This window comes from Chiloscyllium plagiosum, chromosome 45 (assembly GCF_004010195.1).
Source record: "Chiloscyllium plagiosum isolate BGI_BamShark_2017 chromosome 45, ASM401019v2, whole genome shotgun sequence".
Taxonomy (NCBI): domain Eukaryota; kingdom Metazoa; phylum Chordata; class Chondrichthyes; order Orectolobiformes; family Hemiscylliidae; genus Chiloscyllium; species Chiloscyllium plagiosum.
The window spans coordinates 9745117-9770059 of NC_057754.1; the positions used below are offsets into that span (position 1 = coordinate 9745117).

At 44.1% G+C, this 24943-nt stretch overlaps 1 protein-coding gene across 1 annotated transcript; it reads right to left on the minus strand.

The window, feature by feature from the left end:
* On the minus strand, nucleotides 1-24600 carry LOC122543915 (gastrula zinc finger protein XlCGF7.1-like). Its single transcript, XM_043682824.1, has 4 exons — nucleotides 24557-24600; nucleotides 22969-23091; nucleotides 8729-8851; nucleotides 1-1220 (listed from the first exon to the last, which is right to left on the minus strand). Exons 2-4 carry the CDS (start codon nucleotides 23079-23081, stop codon nucleotides 563-565), a joined length of 894 nt encoding a protein of 297 aa, XP_043538759.1. The 5' UTR covers nucleotides 23082-23091; nucleotides 24557-24600; the 3' UTR covers nucleotides 1-562.
* Between the last annotated feature and the right edge of the window lie 343 nt (nucleotides 24601-24943).

The window sequence follows — 24943 nt, forward strand, 5'->3', positions numbered from 1 at the left end:
ACACTTAACACAGCTGATTTATTCGATTTTTTTATCCAGAATATTAACACCTATATCTGGGTTGGAGCTTCAGATATCAGTAGAAACAGACCCCAAATATTTAGTACTGGATGCAGAATCCAAACACAGTAGTTATTTGAGAAGTCACTGGTATCTCAGCTGGTTGGAGGAGAGAGTGAATGCCTTTCCACACCAGGAATAGATGAATGGCCTTTCCCCAGTGAGACAATTGTTTAAACCCAGTCCAACAATGAGAGCAACTGAATGGGTCTCTTTACAACGTGAACACACCAATGGTCATCAGGTCAAGATTGCGGCATGTGCTTTAAAAGTTCCTGGCAACGTTTTTTTTTCCAAAATTACTCATGGGGTAAGGATGCCGTTGGCTGGGCCAGCATTTAGGACAACTAAGGATGAGCAGTAAGTCTGGACTTTAAAAACTTCCATCAGTATGAACTCATTGTCTACAAATGAAGTTAGGTTGGGTCTTGAACACAGCAAGAACATCTGACTGGGCTCATGTCAATATGAACACATTAATGAGAACAGCAATGGTATCCCCTCAGTCTGGACAATTGAAAGATCTTGCATCAGTGTGAACTCGTTGGTGCCTTAACAAATGAGACAACCGAATGAATCCTTTCCCACAATTGGAGCAGGTGAACGGCCTCTCCCCAGAGTGAACTCGCTGGTGTGTCAGCAAGTTGGACAAACAAGTGAATCCCTTCCCACAATCAGTGCAGATGAATGGTCTCTCTCCAGAGTGCACGCGCTGGTGTGTCAGGAGGCTGGACAAACAGGTGAACCCTTTCCCACATTCAGAGCAGGTGAACGGCCTCTCCCCAGAGTGAACGCGCTGGTGTGTCAGCAGGTTGGATGAACAAGTAAATCCCTTCCCACACTCGGCACAGATGAACGGTCTCTCTCCAGTGTGACTGCGCCAATGAATTTCCAGATGGGATGGCGAAATAAATCCCTTCCCACAGTCCCAACATTTCCACGGTTTCTCTCTGGTGTGACTGCATTTATGTTTCCACAGGTTGGATGATCGGCTGAAGCTTCGTCCACACACAGGACATGTGTATGGCTTCTCCCCACTGTCAACTGTTCTTATTTGTTCCATGTCCAAAGCCTGATGATATTCTGGTCCTGCTGGGTCAGGTGTCATGATCAGATTTTCATGTGAGCATCCTGCTTGCAAATCCTCTCTTTCCAAAACCCTGTAAAATTAATTTACAAACAGAAAAATGTGACCATCAAAGCTGCTTGATTGTCATCAAAGCCCCATTAATCCACCAACGCCCTTCAGGGAAATGAACCAGAAGCTCCACAATACTCTGGCCTGTACAGATGGAGAGGGTGAGTTGCAGGAGGGGGGTCAAAGGAGATAGACTTCATCCATCCACAACTCAGTGGAAATTTTGTCAGAATAGTCAACCCCCCCCCACCACTAACAGATTCTTGGGAGAAGCTTCATCTCCCAGACATACAAAAGTAGTTTGCCTGTAGGCAGCATATTTTAACTGTAGACAGCGTATTCACCTGCTCTGTCTGAGAGAAGGGGTCTGATCTAACATCCAACTTTGAGCCATCAGTAAGTTCACCACATTCTGTAGAACTGAACCCTGTTCATGAAGAGATGGGCTTATTTTTGCTGATGTTAAAAATCCCCATCACTGGGGTAGAATTAATATTCAAGCAATCAACTTGCTTTATTTTGTTTCCTTCACTCATTGAATGAAGTATGTTTTGGATTGTTCTCTCAGTTTTGAGATGGAAACTGTACTTCCTGCTCACGAAGTGGTCTGCTCAACACTGGTAAAAAACAAACACAGATTGGGTGATCATTTTAGTTAGATCATTGGGTGATCGAACCTCTACTGAGATTAGAAGCTGCACAATTAGCTTCTGGGCATTCGTCATTTTAATTCTCCACTCCAATCTCATTCTTGACCTCTGCCCGGTTCCAATGAAACTCAATGGGCACTGCAGGAACAGCAACTCATCCTTAGATTTACCTTTGAGTTCAGCAGTTTCTATAATAACAGGGATTTGACAGCATGCAACGACCAAGTTGGCCTATATTCAATCTCAACAGACCTGCCTTTATCCCTTACTGGTGAATATCTTTAGTTAATACAATCTATCAACGTCAGGCATAAAATACCCATTGACCTAGCATCGACTGCTATTTATGGAAGGCAGTTGCAAACTTCTACTAACTTTAAAAGAAGAAGGGTTTTGTAATTCACTCCTGAAAAGAATAGCTTTAAGTGTTACACTGTGTCCTTTGCGCCGGATGCCCCAGCCCTTTAAAATATTTTCTCTGTCAACTCCAGTTAATATTGTGAAAACTTTTAACGCAATCAATTCTTAATTTTCTAAATTCTAAAAATAGAACTCTCACAGTGAGAAGGCAGAGAATGGAGAAGACAGAAATAATAGAGAGGCAATCTATACTTAGTGGGAGAGATCTAAAGAGTGTGCAGGGATTGAGGGACCTGGGTGTTCACACTGCAAGACATTTTGGAGGTGCAAGGTGTACAAGTGCAGTTAGGAAAAATGCATTCACTTTCTCGCCTCATGAATAGAAGTACTGAGTCTAACAAGAGGAAAAGATGCTGAACCTCAAGGCAACAACAATCTGCAGAAGGGGTTTGCCACATTGGTTCCAGGAAAGAATTTTAGCCACAGATTAGTTCCAGAAACGTAGATAAAACAAAAAACTGTGGATGCTGGAGATCTGAAACAAACAAAAACAGAAATATCTGGAGAAACGCAGCAGGTCTGGCAAAGAAAACAGCATTAACATTCACATCCAGTGACTCTTGTCCAGAATGGTTAGAGAAACTTAAGAATTTATTTTCTTGAAATAGAGGGTGGTATATTGGATAGAGGTGTGCAAGATTTTGACAGGCTTAGATAATGAAACAAAGAAGTTACTGTTTCTGACACAAGGATTCCGGGACATAAATACTAAGACTATGAATGTGAATTAAGAGGATATTGAAGGAAAAGTCTTTTTAAGACAGTGTGAGGTAATACTTAGCAGTCTATGCCTACAAGATATTTGAAAAAGCAACTGGAGAAGTGCTGGAGGGAAATAGTTTGGAAGGCTTTGGGCATTTAGTAGTGGAAAGACAAAGACTTGATTGCTCAAGAGAGAGCAACTAACCTGAGGATCCGTAATGCCTCTGTTGTGATTGTAATGAGGTCAGCCAGAGGTGTAAATAACAGGTGACAGCATACTGACCTCTGTAAAATTATTTCAGCCTCTTTCTCTGCTGTAATATTCATTTGTTTCACATCTTTTCAATCTAGGTATGAACAAGATAAATCTGTCCTGCATACTAACATCAATACTTTATAAATAACAACAAAAATTGCTGGAAAAACTCAGGAGGTCTGGCAGCACGCGTGGAGAAAAAGCAGAGTGATGTTGTGTCCAATGACCCTTCTTTAGAAGAGCTCCGCTTCTGAAGAAAGGTCATTAGTGTTGAAACTTTCACTCTGCATTCTCTCCAGATGTTGCCAGACTTGCTGAGTTTCTCCAGCAATTTCCATTTTTGTTTCATAGTTCCAGCAACGTCACAGACTTGGTAGAAGCCTATAAAATTATGAGATGCAAAGATAGGGTTGAGAGACAAATCTTTTTCCCCCCAGAGTTGAAATGTCTAATACATTTAAAAAGAGAGAGGGGAAAAGTTTAAAGGAGATGTGAGGGGCAAGTTTTATTTTAAACACAGAGTGGTAGAGGTTTGGAAGATCCTTCTATGAGTGGTGGTGGAGGCAGATACAATAGTGACCACAACTCAGTTATGTTTAATTTAGTGATGGAAAGGGATAGGTATATATCGCAGAGGAAGAGTTATGGCTGGTGTAAAGGCAACTACGATGCGATTAGGCAAGATTTAGTATTAAATGGAGGGGAAGGAAACTGCAGGGGATGGGCACAATTGAAATGTGAAGCATATTCAAGGAGCAGCTACTGCGAATCCTTGATAATTATGTACGTGTCAGGCAGGGAGGGGTGTTGTCGAGTGCAGGAGCCGTGGTTTACTAAGGAAGTTGAATCTCTTGTCAAGAGGAACAAGGAGGCTTATGTTAGAATGAGATGTGATGGCTCAGTTAGAGTTACAATTTAGCCAGAGAAGACCTAAAGAGAGAGCTAAGATGAGCCAGGAGAGGAATGAGAAGTTGTTGGTGGAGAGGACCAAGGAAAACCCTAAGGCTTTCTATAGGTATATCAGGAATAAAAGAATGATTAGTGTAAGATTAGGGCCAATCAAGGTTAGTAGTGGGAAATTGTTTTGGCGTCAGAGGAGATGGGGAAGTGAATATTTTTCGTTAATATTCATACCAGAAAAAGACAATGTTGTCAAGGAGAATACTGAGATACAGGCTACTAGCTGGATGGTTTTGAGTTTCACAAGAAGGAGGTGTTAGCAATTCTGGAAAGTTTAAAAATAGATAGGTCCCTTGGGCCAGATAGGATTCTCTGGGAAGCCAGGGAGGAGATTGCAGAGTCTTTGGCTTTGATCTTTATGTCGTTATTGTCAACAGGAATAGTGCCAGAAGATTGGAGGATAACAAATGTTGTTCCCTTATTCAAGAAGAGACAACCCTGGTAATTATTGACCAGCGAGCCTTACTTCGGCTGTGGGTAAAGTGTTGGAAAGGGTTATAAGAGATAATCATCCAGAAAGGAACAAGTTCATTAGGGATACGTTTGACACCAAGAACAGCCATGTAAGAATCCTATCCATTGACGACAGTTCAGCCTTCAACACTATTATCCCCTCGAGACTGATTACTAAACTTAGTGATCTCGGACTAAGCCCCACTCTCTGCAACCGGATCCTCAGTTTCCTGACCCACAGGCCACAATCAGTGAACACTGGGGACAATATTTCATCCTCACTAACACTCAACACTGGAGTCCCCCCAGGGATGCGTACTCAGCCCCCTACTGTACTCACTGTATACCCATGACTGCTTCGCCAAATACCAGACTAATGCCATTTACAAGTTCGCTGATGACACCACCATAGTTGGTCAAATCTCAGATGGCGATGAAACAGACCACAGACAGGAGGTGGATGACCTGGAAAAACGGTGCACTGAGAACAACCCAGCTCTCAATGCTGGCAAAACCAAGGAACTCATTATTGACTTCTGGCAGGATGTTATTCATGCCCCCCCTACACATAAACAGCACAGAGGTGGAACGAGTGGAGAGTGGCAAGCTCCTGGGACTGGTCATCAACAACAAGCTTTCTTGGACTCTTCATCTGGACGCACTGGTAACAAAGGCCCAACAACGTCTCTTCTTCCTCAGACAGCTGAGAAAATTTGACATGATGGCGAATACCCTTGCCAATTTTTATAGGTGCACCATCGAGAACATTCTGTCTGGATGTATCACTACCTGGTATAGCAACTGTACCATTCAAAATCTGAGACGGTTACGGAGAGTGGTGAACTCGGCCCGGACAATCACAAAGGCCAACAGCCCATCTGTGGAATCCATATAGATTAGATTCCCTACAGTGTGGAAACAGGCCCTTCGACCCTCTGAAGAGTAACCCACCCAGACCCATCTCCCTCTGACTAATGAACCTAACACTATGGGCAATTTAGCATAGCCAATTCACCTGACCTGGACGTCTTTGTGACGGTGGGAGGAAACCAGAGCACCCGGAGGAAACCCACGCAGACACGTGGAGAATGTGCAAACTCCACACAGTCAGTCACCCAAGGCTGGGATCGAACCTGGGACCACGGTGCTGTGAGGCAGCGGTGCTAACCACTGAGCCACAGTGCCGCCCCTTTTAAAGCAAACCGAGCCTGCTGTGTTGAGCGTAAATGCTTAACACACTGAAGTGCACATGGCGACTCGCACGTTTATACTGGGCCCGCTGTCAAGGAAAGGCCACCAGCATTCTCAAAGATCCATCCTACCCTGGCAATGTTTTTCTACAACCTCTACCATTGGGGAGAAGGTACAGAAGCCTGAACACACGCATCAGCTGGTTTCGAAACAATTTCTACCCTACTGTTGTTAGAGTACTGAATGGACTCACAAACGCTTAGCATTCGCCTGTACCTCTGTTTTTGTTTTGCTGCTGTTATCTATGCTATTTAACTAATTTAACTATGTGGTCTGCCTATATTGCTCGCAAGACAAAGCTTTTCACTGTGCCTTGGTACATGTGACAATAAATTCAATTCAATTCAAGGGTATATCGTGCCTCACAAACCTTATTGAGTTCTTTGAGAAGGTGACCAACCAGGTGGATAAGGGTGAAGCAGTTGATCTGTATATGGATTTCAGTAAGGCGTTTGATAAGGTTCCCTACGGTAGGCTATTGCACAAAATACAGAGGCACGGGATTGAGGATGACTTAGTGGTTTGGATGAGAAATTGGCTCGCTCAAAGAAGACAGAGGGTGGTGGTTGATGGGAAATGTTCATCCTGGAGTTCAGTTACTAGTGGTGTACTGCAAGGACCCGTTTTGGGGCCACTGCTGTTTGTCATTTTCATAAATTACCTGGATGAGGACATCGAAGGATGGGTTAGTAAATTTGTGAATAACACTTCGGTTGGTTGTGAATAGTGACAAAGGATGTTTTACGGTACACAGGGACATAGATAAGCTGCAGAGCTGGGCTGAGAGGTGGCAAATGGAGTTTAATGCAGAAAAGTGTGAGGTGATTCACTTTGAAAGGAGTAACAGGAATTCAGAGTAATGGCCTAATGGTAAGATTCTTGGAAGCGTAGATGTGCAGAGACGTCTCTGTGTCCAGGTATATAGATCCTTGAAAGTTGCCATCCAGGTTGATAGGGTTGTTAAGAAGGCATATGATGTGTTAGCTTTTATTGTTAGAGGGATTGAATTTCAGAACCATGAGGTCATGCTGCAGTTGTACAAAACTCTGGTGCAGCCACACCTGGAGAACTGCATACAGTTCTGGTCACCGTTTTAGCGGAAGAATGTTGAACTTTGGAAAGGGTTTAGAGGAGATTTACTTGATGTTGCCTGGTATGGAGGGAAGGCCTTACAAGGAAAGACTGAGGGACTTGAGGCTCTGTAGAGAAGGTTGAGAGATGACTTAATTGACACATAAGAGGGTTAAAAAAAGGTTGGACAGTGAGAGCCTTTTTCCTCAGATGGCAATGGCTAGCATGAGGAGACATAGCTTTAAATTGAGGGGTGATAGATATCGGACAGATGTCAGAGGTAATTTCTTTACTCAGAGTAGTAGGGTCATGGAATGCACTACCTGCAATAATAGTAGACTCGCCAACCTTTTGGGCATTGGATAGGCACTTGGATGAGGATGGATTAGTGTAGATTGGATGGGCTTCAGATTGATTTCACAGGTCGGCGCAACAGCGAGGGCCAAAGGGCCTGTACTGCTCTGTAATATTCTATGTTCTATGATAGGGGCACTTAAGGGACTTTTAGATAAGCATATAAATATGCAAGGAATGGAGGGTTATTGACCAAGGGCAGGCAGAAAGGAATAGTATAATTTGGTGTCATTTTGGCATAACACTTAATGCAACCTTGGAGTGCAGGTTCATAGTTCCTTGGAAGTGGAGTTGCAGGTAGAGTAGTGAAGAAAGCGTTTGGTACACTTGTCTTTATTGGTCAGTGCATTGAATACTGGAGTTGGGAGATCATGTTGCGGCTGTACAGGACATTGGTTAGGCCACTTTTGGAATATTGCGTGCAATTCTGGTCTCCTTCCTATTGGAAGGATGTTGTGAAACTTGAAAGGGGTTCAGAAAAGAGTTACAAGGATGTTGTCAGGTTTGGAGGATTTGAGCTATAGGGAGGGGTTGAATAGGCTGGGGCTGTTTTCCTTGGAGCGTCAAGAGCTGAGGGGTGACCTTTGTGAGGTTTTATAAAATCATGAGGGGCATGGATAGGGTAAATAGCCAAGGTCTTTTCCTAGGGTAGGGGAGTTCAAAACTAGTATACATAGGTGAGAGGGGAAAGACTTTAAAGGAACTGACGAGACAACTTTTTCACACAGAGGGTGGTGCATGTATGGAATGAGTTACCAGAGAAAGTGGTAGAAGCTGGTATAGTTACAACATTTCAAAGGCATCTGGATGGGTATATGAATAGGAAGGTTTTAGAGGGAGATGGGCCAAATGGGACTAAATTAATTTCGGATATGTAGTCAGCATGGGCAAGTTGGACTGAAGGGTCCATTTCCGTGCTGTATAGCTCTACGACTCTATAACATTGTGGGCTGAAGTGTCCGTTCCTGTGCTGTTCTGTTCTAAATACAATTCTTTGGTTTAATTGAATACTTTAGATGGGGTACCCAGAATTGAACACATACACTTGCTATATGATGAGGATTTTAAATGTTCTTGTGCTGAAATTGTTGTGTCTACCTCAGAACCATGAGGCCTGGATTCAAGTATCACCTGTTCCAGCGGTGTGTAATGACAAGTCTGAACAGGCAACTTAGAAAATAAAAACTGAAAGAATGGTGGATGCTAAATCAGAAACAAAAACAAAAGTTGCCAGAAATGCGCTGCAGACCTGGCAGCAGCTGTGGAGACAAATCAGAGTTAACATTTCGGGTTCAGAGACCCTTCCTCAGAAGCATTGCTTAGAAAATATCTATAATCAGGGTTTTGAATATCTTGGTGATTTTGCAGTCACATCAATATCCGAAATCTGCTCCAACAAAGCAACAGACAAACCTTTTCCCTTCCACACTCAAAGGACGCTGACTGTCATGTTCTGATGATTCAAGCGACTCTGTCACATCTTGATGTGATGCTTGGTTTGAGTTTCCCATCTTTATATTCTTTCCACTTAATACCCTGTCAAACGAGTTACAAAAAAAGTCATCACTATTGGTACAGGATAGAAGCTCAGAAAAAATACATCTGCTTGGATTTGCTGTCTACTTCCTCCCCTGGTAATTCAGACTGACCGCGCATGTGCGCTGCTACCCATTGTCCACATAAAGATGGCGGCCGTTACCTGGGCTCGAGACGACGGTTCAGGCTCGCAGCTGCTGACTAGTTTGGTACAAATACGTTTCCAATTTGAGTCTAGGGGCCTGCACCATGTGGTTTTTCAGCTTTTCCAATCGACAATCAGTCCATTTCTATCCTGCAGTCAGCCTGTTTATCTTCCTTGGCGGCCTCCAACCCCCCAGCAACGACCCACGCTTCCGTCAAATCACCAATGCGCCTGCGCGGAGACCTGAAGCGGTCATGTGACCTAACTAGTGTCCACCCACCATTCACTCCAATTGGTTGGCAGCCCAGCCTCAGTCTGACTGACGGAAACTGCTAGCCAATCAGTCGCGGCCCATTGCGAGATGAATGACATTAATGTGTTTCATCGCACACAGGTCGTATCCACCCCCTCAGGGCCTAGAAACACAGGTTCAAATCCCGCCTGTTCCAAAAATGTACAATTATATCTCTGAACAGGTTGATGCAAAAATGAAATGGGGCTAAGTATTCCACACCTTCATCATCACTGGTTCCAATCGCCGGTGGGCTGTGGCTGTTTGGGAACTTGGTGGGTTGCAGGTACCAGGAGCTGGATCCTGCCACAGAAATTGGCAAATAAAAGGTACCAGTGGTGAGAGTGGGGTGCTGGAATAGCACAGCTGGTCAGGCAGCACCCAGGAGCAGGAGAATCAACGGTTTGGGGCAAGAGCCCTTTATCACGAATGATTCCTGATAAACGGCTTATGCCCGACTGCCTGACCTACTGAGCTTTTCTAGAACCACGCTCTCAACTCTGATCTCCAGCATCTTCAGTCCTTTCTCCCAAATAAAAGGGACCAGTGGATTTCGAGCTCCTGGCCAATGCAAACCGTCACCTGGAAATCACAGTGCTCAGGCACAACACTGTGCCTCATTTGGAGGATACTCAGGGATCCCACCTGTATGTATTCCTGCTCCAATTTCATATCAGACCTAGTTTCCTGAACCTTGCTCAGGAGGCTGCACCCCACAATCTGAGTTGCCTTATGGGAATGCCCCCTCCCCACTATGTCCTTCCGCCTGAAGAAAAGTTTTTTTGTGCATGTGCTCCACTTCCTATTCCTTTGTTTGTTGCCCAGACATGCCTTGCATAGTTTTCTTTACTGCAAGACAGAGTCCCCAGTCAAGGGCTGTTTACCCAGGAGTCCTCCAACTTTCCATTGGGCACCTGGGGTGGAGGATGTTGTATAAAGCAATTCCATGTAACCACATACTGCAATGACTTATGGACTCCCAGACCAACTGTTTATTTTGCAGAGCTGTGGACCATGTATATATTGGTACAGGGTGATTTGTCTTTTTAGGTATTTGAAACATTACACCTTCTCCAGAGCTGTCGTAACATCTCTGAACAAATTGATTAGATAATATCCTTGCGGTGAGTCTCAGCGGAGGCTAATAAATTCTACATGTGGCCCTGGAGAGGAACTTGGTGCCAATTTCATGATTGCCACGCAAGGGTTGAAGCAGCGTAGACCTGAGCGATGCGGCAGGACCCTGTGGTAACACTCAGTGCCTGTCTGGGAAATTTAAGTCTGCAATTCCTTTGTGGTGATTGTAAACAGGTCAGCCAGGTAGACCTCAAAGAACATGGCTTCCCTGATTGGACGTGGTTTACAGCCCCAGTCAGGGAGCACAGATTGACAGATACAAACAAGAGTGTCAGGGATTCTGCTCACCCTGAGAACTGGCTCTGAGGAATCCAGACCAGTGTCAAGTATTATGCATGTGCAATGAAAGGTGACTTGGTGTTGGGATACCAGCCTCTGTGGAGTTATTTCAGTGGTGATGAGATTGGGATTAATGATGTAACCATGCAAAGCACCTGCTAGCTGAAGCCCAAATAGACTTCAAACAGACACTACAAAGGTTTAGAAGAACAAGTGCAGGGAAATGTGGATAGCACGGATGGACATTTTGTTCAGCATGGACCAAAGGGCCTGTTTCCGCGCTGTAGGACTCTATGACTCTAACTGGCTTTGTCATGAGAAAATACGACAAGTGGAGCATATGAGTTACACAGAGTGCTGATGGAAGTGGACACCCTTACCAGGCTGATGAAGCTTGGAGGACACCACTTGAGTGAAGACAATTGCATAGCCTCACTCAGGACATCATACCCTGGACAGAAGAACTCTGGGTCAACCCACAGCAAACTTCTGAAGCAAAGCCAAGCCTCGGCCAAACAGTTAACATTTTCTTCAGGATCCGGGGCAGCAAGCCATTGTAGATGCTGCAGGTATGCAGTTTTCATGATTTACAGTATGGAAACAGACCCTTTGGTCCAACTCATCCATGCTGACCAGATATCCCAAATTGAACTAAAGAACAAAGAAAATTTACAGCCCATGAACAGGCCCTTTAGTCCTCTAAGCCTGAGCTGATCCAAATCCACTGCCTAAACCTATCGGCCAAAGCCTAAGGATCTGTATCCCTCTGCTTCCCACCTACTCATGCATCTCTCCAGAATCACCTTAAGTGAATCTACTGTGCCTGCCTCTACATATAAAGTCCATGTATATGACATCTACAGCCCTTCCTTCATCTATCGACTTGGTCACTTCCTCAAAGAACTCTATTAAGTTGGTAAGGCACGGTCTGCCCTGCACAAAACCATGTTGCCTATCACGGATTAACCCATTCTTTTCCAAATATAAATAGATTCTATCCCTCAATACCTTCTCCAGCAACTTTCCCACAACTGACGTCAGGCTCACTGGTCTGTAGGTACCTGGAATATCCCGACTACCCTTCTTGTAAAGGGGGGAACATTAGCAACTCCCCCAGTCCTCTGGCACTTCATCTATGTTTAAGAATGCTACAAAGATATCTGTCAGGGCCCCAGCTATTTCTTCTCTCACCTCCCTCAGCAACCTGGGATAGATGCCATCTGGTCCTGGGGATTTGTCCACTTAATATCCTTTCGCCTACTCAACACATCTTCCCTCCTTATATCAACGTGATCCAGAGAAAACAAACTTCTATCTCTAATCCCAACATTCATCATGTCCCTCTCCTCAGTGAACACTGATGCAAAGTAATCTTTGAGAATCTCACCTATTTTCTCAGGTTTGACACACAAACTTCCTTCCTTATCCTCTAGTTACCCTCTTGCTTATTATATATGAATAAAAGGCCTTGGGATTCTTCTTAATTCTGCTCGCTGATTTCATGACCCCTTTGAGCCTGCTTGATTCCTCATTTACGATTGGTCTTACTGTCCCGATATTCCTCCAAGACCCGTTCTGTTCCCAGCTGCCTAGACCTTACATACACTTCATTTTTCCTCTTGGCTAGTCACACAATTTGTTAATAGTTAATCCCATTGGCCAGCTAAATGCTTCCTATTTATGTATCAATCCAGGTGTCTTTTAAATGTTGCAATTGTAGCAAGTCCTACACCTCCTCCAGCAGCTCATTCCACACACCCATCGCCCTCTTAGATGGTTCTCCTTTCACCTTAAACCTATACTTTCTAGTTTTGGACTCCTCCATCCTGGAGACATGGCCTTGCCTATTCACTGTATCCATGCCCCTCATGATTTTATAAACATCAAAGGTCAATTCTCAGCCTTCAGGCTAAATAGCCTCAGACTATTCAAACTCGATGCCTTTAGCACCTGAAGAGGATGAATTTCTTGTGCGATGCTCCGGGCGTAAGAGGCAGGCTGCAGTCTGGTGCACACCCCACTGTATCTGGGAACTGGATCCGGTGGCAAAACACCCCAAGAGAGGCTACAAGAAAAAGGTCAGATCAACGTCCTGCACCCCCATTAGTAGGGGAGAGATGCTGCGATTGGAATGAGGTCAGCCCAGGTGGATTTTCCTGATTGGTGCTGTTAACCTGGTTCAGGAGATTCAGAGTCTTCTCAATGTAGGGGACTGACTCTGTGCTGGCTGGGCCACAATCAGTGTGTTACTGTTAACCTGGGACAATCAGGAAAGCCCTGGCTGACTGATATAAACAGGAGATTTAGTTTCTCCTCAGTTTAGGGGACTGACTCTGTGCTGGCTGGGCCACAATCAGTATGTTACTGTTGGTTTCTGCTTTTTTTTGGAAGGGGAAACCTGATTTCTGAACTGGCTGAACTATTGAGCCAGTTTGTTAAGTGGTATTCCTTTAATGAGGACTGATTTCTAAACTCCTGATGCACATAATGTGTTTCGGGTTAACTCAATTCTCATTAGGGGATTGTTGTTTCACTGGCTGGTTACGGCCTGTGTGTTACTCTTTTCTCTTTCACGTTTGAGAAAAGGACAATGTTGATTTTGTGATAGGGCTTAGCCCTTGGACTCTAGTTTTCTTTGTTTTTTGTATGTGTCTTCACTGTTTTTTTGGTGTTTGGACTGAGCCCTTGTGAAGAAATACATCTTACCACAAGAGCTGTTCCTGTAGGGAGGCCTAGCCCTGAGACTGGGCCTCTGCAGATTGAACACGTGTGCATGTGCTGGGAGGTGAGCACTTGGTGTATCCTGGAGTTTGGGAGAAGACGTTTCCTTCAGGAGTGGACCAAACCCCTGTGAGTTAACAGCACCTTTACAATATATTGTGTTCCTGTGAGTGGGCCTGGTTTTCCAAGGATGGGCCAGGACTCCATGGAGATTGAATACCTGTCGGGTGTGCATTTGCTGGCCTCGATTGTGGACTCTGTTTTTAGCAACGGACTCTGCAGTTTGGAGTGGACTCCATTTCTGACAATGCACATTGTATACCAGAGTGGACTCTGTTCCTGGAAATGGACTCTACATTTTGAAGAGAACTTTCTATGCTAATGGACTCTATGTACCAGAAAGGACTCTGTTTGGTTGATAATTAACTCTGTCATGTGGTACGTTGGGTTTATCACCTGCACTGTCTTGTGTGTCCCTGGGTCTGGCAGGCCTTATCGTGAGCTGGGAGGCTCAAAGGTCATCCTGAAAGCTGTTACCCTGAGAGCCGGAGGTTGGATAGGCCATTCTGTGAACCTGAAGGTTGGTAGGCTGTCCCGAAAGCTGGAGGGTGGGTAGGCCACCCCATGCCAGTCACGCTGAGAGCCAGAAGGTGGGTAGGCCATTCTGGGCGCTGTCGTCCCGAGAAGGGGTAATCGGGACGGCCTGTCCTAGAGGTGGTTGGAAGGTGTCAGAGCAGCCGAGAGCCAGAAGGCGCGTAGGGGCAGGCTGAGATACGGAAGGCTTGTGAGCTACCCTGCGTGCTGTCATCCCTGGGGAAGGGGACGGACTGTCCTAGAGGAGGCTGGAAGGTGTGTCAGGGTAGTCCACAGGCCAGATGGCGCATCTGGGTGGGTAAGAGCCTAATGGTACGTAGGGCAGACCAAGAGCTGGAAGACAGGTAGGCCGTCCTCAGCGCTGTCACCCCGGGCGGGCACCGGGGCGGGCTGTCCTAGAGGTGTTCAAAAGGTGTGTTCAGGGTAGACCAAGAACTGGAAGATGGGTAAGGGCGGGCCGCCTTAGAGTGGCCGGAAGGTGGGAGGGGCTTGCTGGGTTTCTGTATTGTATACACTTTTTAATGTAATTGGACTGTCTTGTATGTACAAATGTCTTTGTTACTGTTTTGTGGTGATTGAAACTTGGATTTGGGGTTTGTCCTCATTTCCCTGAAAACTGGTTGAATGTTGGGGTTTGGGGCCTGGTTTTGCTGCCCCTCTCCCTTGTAAAATTACTGTTTCTCTGTAAACAGCTGTAAATTTTAACTGGTTTGTAAACTGTGAATTGCTTAATAAAATATTTTTTAAAACAGGCATTTTGATTTAATCCCTGCCCTCCCCTTCACTGTTTGATCACGCAGCATTGCTCTTTGATGTGAAGGGCACTGCTTGTCACTGGCCACTTGGGTGTGTCTTTTCTTCCTGGTAATGGAAATTGAATAAAGATTCGTGCACCTTGTGTCTCACACCTGCACGCACACAACATGGGTGTGGGGGGGAAATAAGCACTACCACAGTTAGGCGGTAGTTAAAGGGAGGAAAGAAAGAACAGAAAAAATCCCAAATTAAACAGGAGTGGAGGCTTAGATACCCTGTTCACTCAGTGCTGCCTCGGAGGGAGCTGGATCAGTGTTTGAAGGACTCTTCACTTTTCTGTGTTAAGAACGAGAGAAGACTGACTTCTGAACAGCCTAGAACCACACAGTCAGTGTATCTTATTTACTGCTGTAAACAAAAACAGGCATTTTGATTTAATCCCTGCCTTCTCCTTCACTTTTTATTTGATATCGCAGCATTGCCCTTTGATGTGAAGGGCACTGCTCGTCATTAGCCACTCAGGCATTTCCTTTCTTCCTGGTGGTGGAATACTAAAAAAAAACCAAACAGGCATGTAAGCAAAAAAAGAAAAAAAAAGACATGTCACAGCTGCCTCTCAGGAACTGGACCAGTGTCAAGTGTGCTATGCATGTGTAAATAAAGGGTGACTTGGTGACAGGGTACCAGCCTTTATAGAGTTATTTCATCCTGTATCTAGTTTTCTCTTCATTCTTCCAAAGGATGTGAATATTGCTGATAAAGCCACACACATTTCTCATCCGTCCTGAACTGTCCATAAACCAAGTGATTCGCTGAGCCATTTCAGATAGCAGTTACGGATCAACCACATTACATGTGACTCCAGAGTAAAGACTGTATAGTAAACTAAACCAGATGGCAGATTATAAATACAAACAGAAAATGCTAAACCAGATGGCAGATTATAAATACAAACAGAAAATGCTGAACAAATTCAGCAGGTCCAGCAGCATCTTTGGAGAGAGAAAAACAGCTAGTCTTTGGAGTCCAACGTGACTTGTTCAGAACTTGGGAATGGCAGATTTCCTTCCTGATAGTTCTTAGCGAGAGGCATTAGAAGTATAAAGCCATAGAGTTGTAAGCACGGAAACAGACGCTTTGATCCAACTCGTCCATGCCAACCAGACATCCTGAATTAATCTCGTCCCATTTGCCAGCAATTGGCCCATGTTCCTCGAAACCCTTTCTATTCAAATACACATCCAGATGCCTTTTAAATCTTTAATTGTACCAGTCTCCACCACTTCCTCTGGCAGCTCATGCCACACATGCACCACTCTGTGCATGAAGAAGTTGCCCCTCTTAAATCTCCCTCCTCTCACCTTACACCTATACCCTCTAGTTTTGGACTCCATTACCCCAGGGAAAGGACTTTTACTATTCACCCTGCCTATGCCTCCCATGATTTTATAAATGTTTATAAGGTCACCCCACAGTTTCCGATGCTCCAGGGAAAATAGCCCAAGCCTATTCAGCCTCTCCTTATCATTCAAACCCTCCAACCCTGGCACTATCCTTGTAAATCTTTTCTGAACCTTTTCAAGTTTCACAACATCCTTCCTATGGCAGGCAGACCAGAATTGCACGCAATATTCCGACAGTGGCCTAACCACTGTCCTGTACAGCTGCAACATGATCTCCCAACTCCTACACACAATGCACTGACCAATAAAAGCAAGCATATCAAATGCCTTCTTCACTATCCTATCTACCTGCGATTCCACTTTCACGAACTATGAATCTGCACTCCAAGGGTTTTTTCTGTTCAACAACACATCCCAGGAACTTATGGTTAAGTGTATAAGTCCTGCCCTGATTTGTCTTTGTAGATGGGCTTCTCATGATGAATGATGATGATTGTGGCACTGAAACTGTCATTACAACTGGCTTTCAAATCAGAATTCCACTGCCACGGCTGGATTGGAATCTATACACTGAATGATAATCAAGTGTAGATTATCGAGCTGGATAACACAAGGATCAGCAGCAGCTGTTCACAATATATATCAAAGTCGAACTGTATTATTCCCGATTTGGAGATGCCGGTGTTGGACTGGGGTGTACAAAGTTAACAATCACACAACACCAGGTTACAGTCCAACAGGTTTAATTGGAAGCACACTAGCTTTCGGAGCGACGCTCCTGTGTCACCTGATGAAGGAGCGTCGCTCCAAAAGCTGGTGTGCTTTCAATTAAACCTGTTGGACCAGAACCTGGTGTTCTGTGATTTTTAACTTTGTATTATTCCCAAACTTGCAAATGATACAAAGCTGAGCAGTAATGCGTGTTACAAGGTTAACGCAAAACATTTTCAGGGAGGTTTGGACATGCAGAGTGGTTGGGTAGGGACATGGCAAACAGAATATAATATGGGAAAATAAGAGGTCGTCCACTTTGGTAGGAAGAACAGAAGTGCCAAGTATTTCTTAAACTGAGAGAAGTTAAGAATGTGCGTAAAGAGACTCGGGCAGTCCGTGTCAATAAGTCACTGAGGGCTAACCTGCAGGTGCAGCATGTTATTCCGAAGGCTGATGGAATGTTAGGAGTACCATGTGCAGTCTTGGTTGCCTTATCTCAAGATAAATATTATTGCCATGGAGCGAACGCAATAAAAGATTCGCTGAACTTGTTCTGCCAACGACAGGACTGTCCTACGGAGAAAGATTGGGCAAACTCCGCTTGGATTCCCTAGAGCTTTGAAGAACGGGAGCTCTCTACCATTTTTAACTCGAGAATTATTTACTGATTACAGCCAAACCTTTCAGGAGTGAATGTTTGGTCCATGTTCCCTAGTGCTAGATCCACCAAGCAAAGAAAACCATTTCCAATCTACCTTACTGTTCCAATGATATCTCAAAAACATTGATCAAACTTTGTCTTTAACTTCCAAAATCCTTTTATATGTTTGTGGGATATGGGTGTTGCTGGCTAGACCAGTATTTATTGTTCATTCTTAGTTACCCTTGAGGAGGTGCTGATGAGTTGCCTTTTGAGCCCTTGGGGTTAAATACACTCTCAGCACTATGAGAAAATGACAGGGAAGATAAAGCTTAAGTCAAATCCGAAACAGGAAGTGGTAGAAAGTCCTTACAGGTTGGCCAGCATTAGCTGACAGAGAAACAGGGTAAACGTTTTGAGTTGAACATGGCTTTATGAAGACCTAACCTTACGGATGTAACAAGAATGTGGCTGAGGGAGAGTTTCGTCCTGTGGAATAAGGGTAGAACGCTGAACGAGCTGAGTGTAGAAAGGTAATACTGAAGCAGGAAGAACAAAGAATAATACAGCACAGGAACAGACCCTTCCGCCCTTCAAACCTGCTGCAACACATTCTGCCCTTCCATACTAAAACTGGCTTCACTTAGAGGACCCGTATCCCTCTATTCCCTTCCTATTTATGTATTTGTCCAGGTGAATGATGCTATTATGTCTGCTTCCACCACCTTCTCTGGCAGTGCGATCCAGGCACTCACCACACTTTGTGTGAAAAATCTGCCTCACACATCTCTTTTAAACTGCACCCCTGCACCTTGAACTACTAGCATGGCTAGTAATTGACCCCTCCATCCTGGGAAAAAGCCTCATACTTTTCATGCTATCCATGCCATTCACAAACTTATAAACTTTTATTATGTCGTCCCTCAACCTCTTGCGTTCCAGTGAAAATAAACCCAGTCTATCTAACCTTTCTTCATAGCTAAAATCTCCCATACCAGGCAACATCCTGGTAAGTATTTTCTGTGCCCTCTCCAAAACATCCATATTTTTCTGGCAGAGTGTTGACCAGAATTGTACACAATATTCCAAGTGTGGCCTAACCAAAGTTCTATAAAGCTGAAGCATAACTTGTCTATTCTTATACTCAATGTTCCTTCCAATGAAGGCAAACATGTCATAGGTCTTTTGTACTACCTTATCTACCTGTGCTATCACCTTCAGTGATCTGTAGACCTGCATACTCCGATCTCCCTGCCTAACAATATTCCGAAGGGTTCTGACATTCGCTGTATAATTTCCACCTGTACTTCACCTTCCAAAACGCATCACCTCACATTTGTCCGGATTAAACTCCACCTGCCATTTTCCTGCCTATCCCTTCAATGGATCTCTATCCTGCTGTATCCTCTAACAATCTTCTTCACTATCTGCAACTCCACTAATCTTTGTACCATCCACAAACTTGCAAATTAGACCAGCCACGTTCTCCTCCAAATCATTTGTGTAGATCATGAACAGCAGAGGTCCCAGCACTGACCCCTGTGGAACACCACTCTCCACCTTCTGTCTCCCATGACTAAGCCAGTTCTGTATTCATCTTGTCAGCTCACCCCTGCTACCATGTGACTTCACCTTTTGTACCAGTCTGCCATGGGGGACCCTGTCAAAAGCTTTACTGAAGTCCATGTAGACATCAACCACTTTTCCCTCAATTATCTTTGTCACCTCCTCAAAAAACTTGATCAAGATGGTGAGACATAACCTTCCCCACACAAAATCATGCTGTCTATCGCTTATAAGTCTATTTACTTCAAAATGCCTATCGATCTTGTCCCTGAGAATCTTTTCCAATAATTTCCTGACCACCAACATGAGACTCACAAGCCTGTAATTTCCTGGATTATTCCTGCTACCCTTCTTGAACAATGGGACAACATTGGCCACAGCTCCCTGAGGACTCAGAATAGCCAAAGAGGATACAAAGGTGTCTGTCATTGCTTCAGCAATTTGTTTTCTTGCTTCCCTCAATATTCCAGCATAGATCCCCTCAGGATCCAGGGACTTACCTACTTTAATATTTATTAAAATGCACAACACCTGTTCCTTTTTTAATAGGAACTTGGCTTAGAAATTCGACACTTCCTTCCACAAGATGATCCTCTACCAATTCCTTCTTTTTGGTGAATTTTAATTTTGGACCATACCTACCTTTTCAGGCCCAAAAATAGATTGCCTCCTTTTGGCCTTCAGTGGGCCAACTCTTCCCCTGGCTACTCTCTTGCTCTTTGCATGTGTATAAAAAGTCTTCGGATTCTCCTTAATCCAGTTTGCTAATGATTTTTCATGACCCCTTTTTGCTCTTCTCATTCCTTGTTTAAGTTATTTCCTACTTTCCTTATGAACATCAAGTGCTTAATCAGTTCCCATCCTCCTCAGCCTTACGTGTGCTTCCTTTTCCTTTTTGACCAAGGTCATAACATTCCTGATCATCCAAGATTCATGTAACTTGCCGTAGCCATCCGTCATTCTCACAGGAGCATGCCGCTCCTGAACTCTGTCTCACTGTCGTTTGAAAGACAGGAGTAATATCCCAACAACTAAGGAGAGGCAAGGAGCAGAGTTGAGTATGGTAGCCATTACAAAAGAGAAAGTGCTAGAAAAGCTAAAAGTTCGAAAAATTGATAGATCCCCTGGCCTCGAAGGACTATATCCTAGAGTTCTAAGGGAAGTGGCTGAGGAAATAGGGGAGGCATTGGTTGTGAATTTTCAAAAATCACTGGAATCAGGGAAAGTCCCAGATGATTGGAAAATCACGGTTGTAATCCCTTTGTTCAAGAAAGGATCAAGACTAAAGATGGAAAATTATAGGCTGATAAGCCTAACCTTGATTATTGGTAAAATTCTAGATTCCATCGTTAAGGATGAGATTTCCAAATTCTTGGAAGTGCAGGGTCGGATCAGAACAAGTCAGCATGGATTTAGTAAAGGGAGGTCGCGCCTGACAAACCTGTTAGAATTCTTTGAAAAGGTAACAAGTAGGTTAGACCAGGGAAACTCAGTTATCTATCCAGACTTCCAAAAGGTCTTTGATAAGGTACCTCACGGGAGGCTGCTGAGTAAGGTGAGGGCCCATGGTGTTCGAGGTGAGCTACTGGCATGGATTGAGGACTGGCTGTCTGACAGAAGGCAGAGAGTTGGGATAAAAGGTTATTTTTTGGAATGGCAGCTAGTGACAAGTGGTGTCCCGCAGGGTTCAGTGTTGGGCCGCAGCTGTTCACTTTGTATTTTAATGATCTAGATGAAGGGACTGCGGGCATTCTGGCAAAGTTTGCCAATGATACAAAGTTAGGTGGTCAAGAGGTAGTATTGAGGAGCTGGGAAGGTTGCAGAAAGATTTAGTCAGTTTAGGAAAGTAGTCCAGGAAATGGCTGATGAAATTCTACATGAGCAAATGAGAGATCTTGCACTTTGAAAAAAAAGGATACAGGCATGGACTATTTTTTAAACGGTGAGAAAATTAATAAAGCCAAAGTACAAAGGGATCTGGGAATGCTAGTCCAGGATTCTCTAAAGGTTAACTTGCAGATTGAGTCAGTGATTAAGAAAGCAAATGTAATGTTGTCATTTATCTCAAGAGGGTTAGAATATAAAAGCAGCAATGTGCTTCTGAGACTTTATAAACCTCGAGTTAGGCCCCATTTAGAATACTGTGTCCAGTTTTTGGGCCCCACACTTCAGGAAGGACATACCGGCACTGGAGGATGTCCAGCAGAGATTCACACGGATGATCCCTGGAATGGTAGGCCTAACATACGACGAAGAGCTGAGGATCCTGGGATTGTTTTCATTAGCGTTTAGAAGGTGGAGGGGAGATCTAATAGAAACTTATAAGATAATGAATGGCTTAGAAAGGGTGGACGCTGGAAAGTTGTTTCCATTAGACGGGGAGACTAGGACCCATGGGCACTGCCTTAGAATTAGAGGGGGTCAATTTAGAACAGAAATGATGAGACATTTCTTCAGCTAGAGAGTGGTGGGCCTGTGGAATTCATTGCCATGAAGCGCAGTGGAGGCTGGGACGTTAATGTCTTCAAGACAGTGATTGATAAATTCTTGATCTCACAAGGAATTAAGGGCTATGGGGAGAGTGCGGGTAAGTGGAGTTGAAATGCCTATCAGCCATGATTAAATGGCGGAGTGGACTTGATGGGCCGAATGGCCTTACTTCCATTCCTATGTCTTATGGTTTTATGGAAATACTCCCACATGTCTGATGTGGATTTACCCTCAAACAGTTGCCTCCAATAAAAATTCTCCAGTTCCTTCTTAATATTGTTGTAGTTCGCCTTTCCCCAATTTAACACCTTCCCATGAGGACTGCTGTTATCCCAATATGTGTGTATATTAAACTCACTGTATTATAGTTACGACTCCTGAAATCCTTCCCCACTGAAACTTCACTCATCTGGCTGGGCTCATTTCCCATAATCAGGTCAAGTGTAAACACAATGAGATGGTGCATTTTGGAAAAAGGAATAGAGAAAATAAATATATACTTAATGGTACAGTTCGAATGTGTGTGCAGGGTCAGAAGGATCTGGGTGTTGATGTGCACAGATCTGTGATTGTGACAGGACATGCTGACAGAGCATTTAGCAAAATATATAGGAACTTGGACTTCATAAAGGGAGTTATCGTGCATGCAAAAACAAACAGAAAATGCTCAAGTTTTTTTGCAAATCTCTAGCTGTTGGGTTTATGGCAGAACAACCATCCATTTCTGATCTTCACACCTTGTAAAGAGTCCTTGAAAGGAAACAGGGAATTTTGGCTCCAAGTTTGAAAAGCTACGATTGTTGTCCATAAATCAAAGGAATTGAGGGGAGTTTCAATAGCCATGTACAAAATTTTGATCAATTTAGAAAAGGTAGTCAAGGCAAAAGTTATTTCTATTAGGTTATGCTGCAAAGAGCAGGGGCACACGTGTACAGTTTTGGACAAGTAGGAAGGATGGGCAAGGACTTTGTTTATGCTGCCAGTGGTGATACACAAACTGAAGGTGGGGTGGGGGGTGGTTTGGAGATGATCAATTATCTCAAATTAGCCAAGAAAGGCACTTGATAGGGATAAACTTAGAGGGCTAGTAATGTTCCACAGAGACACTTTGGACTTTATGGGTTGACTGGCCTTAGTCTGCACTTCATCACCTCTCCTCATTATTTTCACTATTATTTAACCTCTGCTCATAATTTAACCCTTAGAGTTCAGGAATTATCCAGGTAAGTATGCATTATCCTCGAAGGACCAATACATTCTAGTTTTCTTCAAGTGTCATACCTGAAAGTGAGGATACACTTCACTTGTGGTGCAACTAAGATTTGGAGTTTAACTTCTTTACATTGATACTTGAAATATGTACCCACAAAAAGAACAAACCTTTGTCCTTCCGTTGTCAAAGACCAACAATATTCAGGTACTGGTGAATCAAAAGATTCATTCAAATCTTTCTGTGATGCTTGGGGTGGATTTCCTGTTTGCAAAGCCTTCATATTTAATATTCTGCAAAAGGAAAGTAGGGAAAAAAGCACAAGTCAATGACAGAAATTCAGAACAGGTAAACAGCTCACGTGACTCGAATTTACTCCTTCCATACTCACCACATAGAATCATAAAATCTCTACAGTGTGGGTACAGGCCATTAGGCCTAACAAGTCCACACCGACTCTCCAAAAAGCATCCCATTCAGACTCTCAGCCCTCTCACCCCCCCCCCAACCACCACCAAATCACTCTAACCCTGCATTTCCCATGGCTAATCCACCCAATTTACACATCCCTGGGCACTATGGGCAATTTAGCATAGCCAATCCACCTAACCTGCACCCAAACTTTTGGATTGTGGGAGGAAACCCACACAGGCACAGGGAGAACGTACAAACTCCACACTACAGATGACCCCACTACACTATATGCTTTCACACAAACACACATTTTCACACAGACCCTCTCTCATACATGTGCTCCCCCTCTGAGACACAATCCCCACACTCACACCCAAGCATGTGCTTATAGTCTGTCACACACATGCAAATATACACTGGCTCTCTCTCTCACACACACACACACACACCCTCTCTCTCTCCCTCTCATGCATGGACACAGACATATAAGTCTTTGGAGTAAATTTGCAATTGCAGAATTATGATTGCAGATTCATTCAAAAAGCACATAATCTGTATGCAGTCAATCCATGTTACATTTTATAAATTCCTACTTTGGCAATAGAACCAGTCTGACTCAAGATTGGGATATAGACAGACTCTAACCTCACACCTTTAATGTACTGTCTGAGCTGAGATATCACTTTTATTTATAAAACCTTGTTATCTTAACAATGTGATTTGAAAAAAGTTCTGGGATTTACAAACTAATAAACCAAAACCTGCAACCCATGATAGACAACAGCAATCTAGGTTTGTTCAATATATTGTATCAGTTGCATGACACTTTGATCTTTCACTATAAATTCTGTCTCATGATCCTGCTCCACTATCTACCTGATGAAGGAACAGCGCTCTGAAAGCTAGCACTTCCAAGTACACCTGTTAGACTATAACCTGGAGTGGAGTGATTTTTAACAAACTACACACAGTCACCCGAGGCTGGAATTGAACCCATGCCCCTGGCGCTGTGAGGCAGGAACGCTAACAACTGAGTCACCTCACAAAAATGGCAGGCTACGCATGCGCCCTACTCCATTTTTGCCCCCTATTAAAATGGAGGCCGTACATACGTCCCACTGAATATTACCCCCAATAAAAATGGCGACGGTTAATTTGGGCCGATTTGAGCGCAGAAGGACAGCAATCACTGCCCCAGCTTAGTGCAAACGAGTGATGGAAGCGTTTCCTTGCAGTCTTTATCACAAATCTCAGTCTTGCAGGATCACAATTTCCCTCCTTCACTTAACAACAGTTTAGCCTTTCTCGTTGTCTTCCATCTTCAACACGCAATATCCCTCTTACAGGCTCAACAAATCTACGCCTGCGCGGAAGCTCCAGGCGGGTGGTCATGCGCGAACCAACAAACCCCACCCACACTTCATTCCTATTGGTGATAAACCGTCGCACTTCCCTACCTTCTATTGGTTCATGCTGTCGTCGATCATCCGGGCCCGCCCCTTTCTGACCTGGGGCGGGCGCAGACAATGGTGAGCGTGAAACAAGCGCGACGTCAGCGAATCAAACCCACAGCGTGACTGCCGAACCTTTCTGAAGGAGAGTCACTGGACTGGAAATTTACTTTGCTTTCTCTCCACAGATGTTACCAGATGCAAAGTATTCATCTCTCTCAATGCATATTATGTCCCTCATTTGTTCTTGAGTGGAGCTACCCTCTTGCCCTTTCCTGCC

What these genes read in the sequence shown, in the direction of transcription:
- LOC122543915 (XM_043682824.1), bottom strand. Translation starts at nt 23,081, where the DNA reads ATGAAGGCTTTGCAAACAGGAAATCCACCCCAAGCATCACAGAAAGAT. An exon ending in TTGACAACGGAAGGACAAAG is followed by an intron (nt 8,852 to 22,968) that starts GTTTGTTCTTTT and finishes CTCGTTTGACAG; the next exon opens with GGTATTAAGTGGAAAGAATA. An exon ending in TTGAGTGTGGAAGGGAAAAG is followed by an intron (nt 1,221 to 8,728) that starts GTTTGTCTGTTG and finishes TTAATTTTACAG; the next exon opens with GGTTTTGGAAAGAGAGGATT.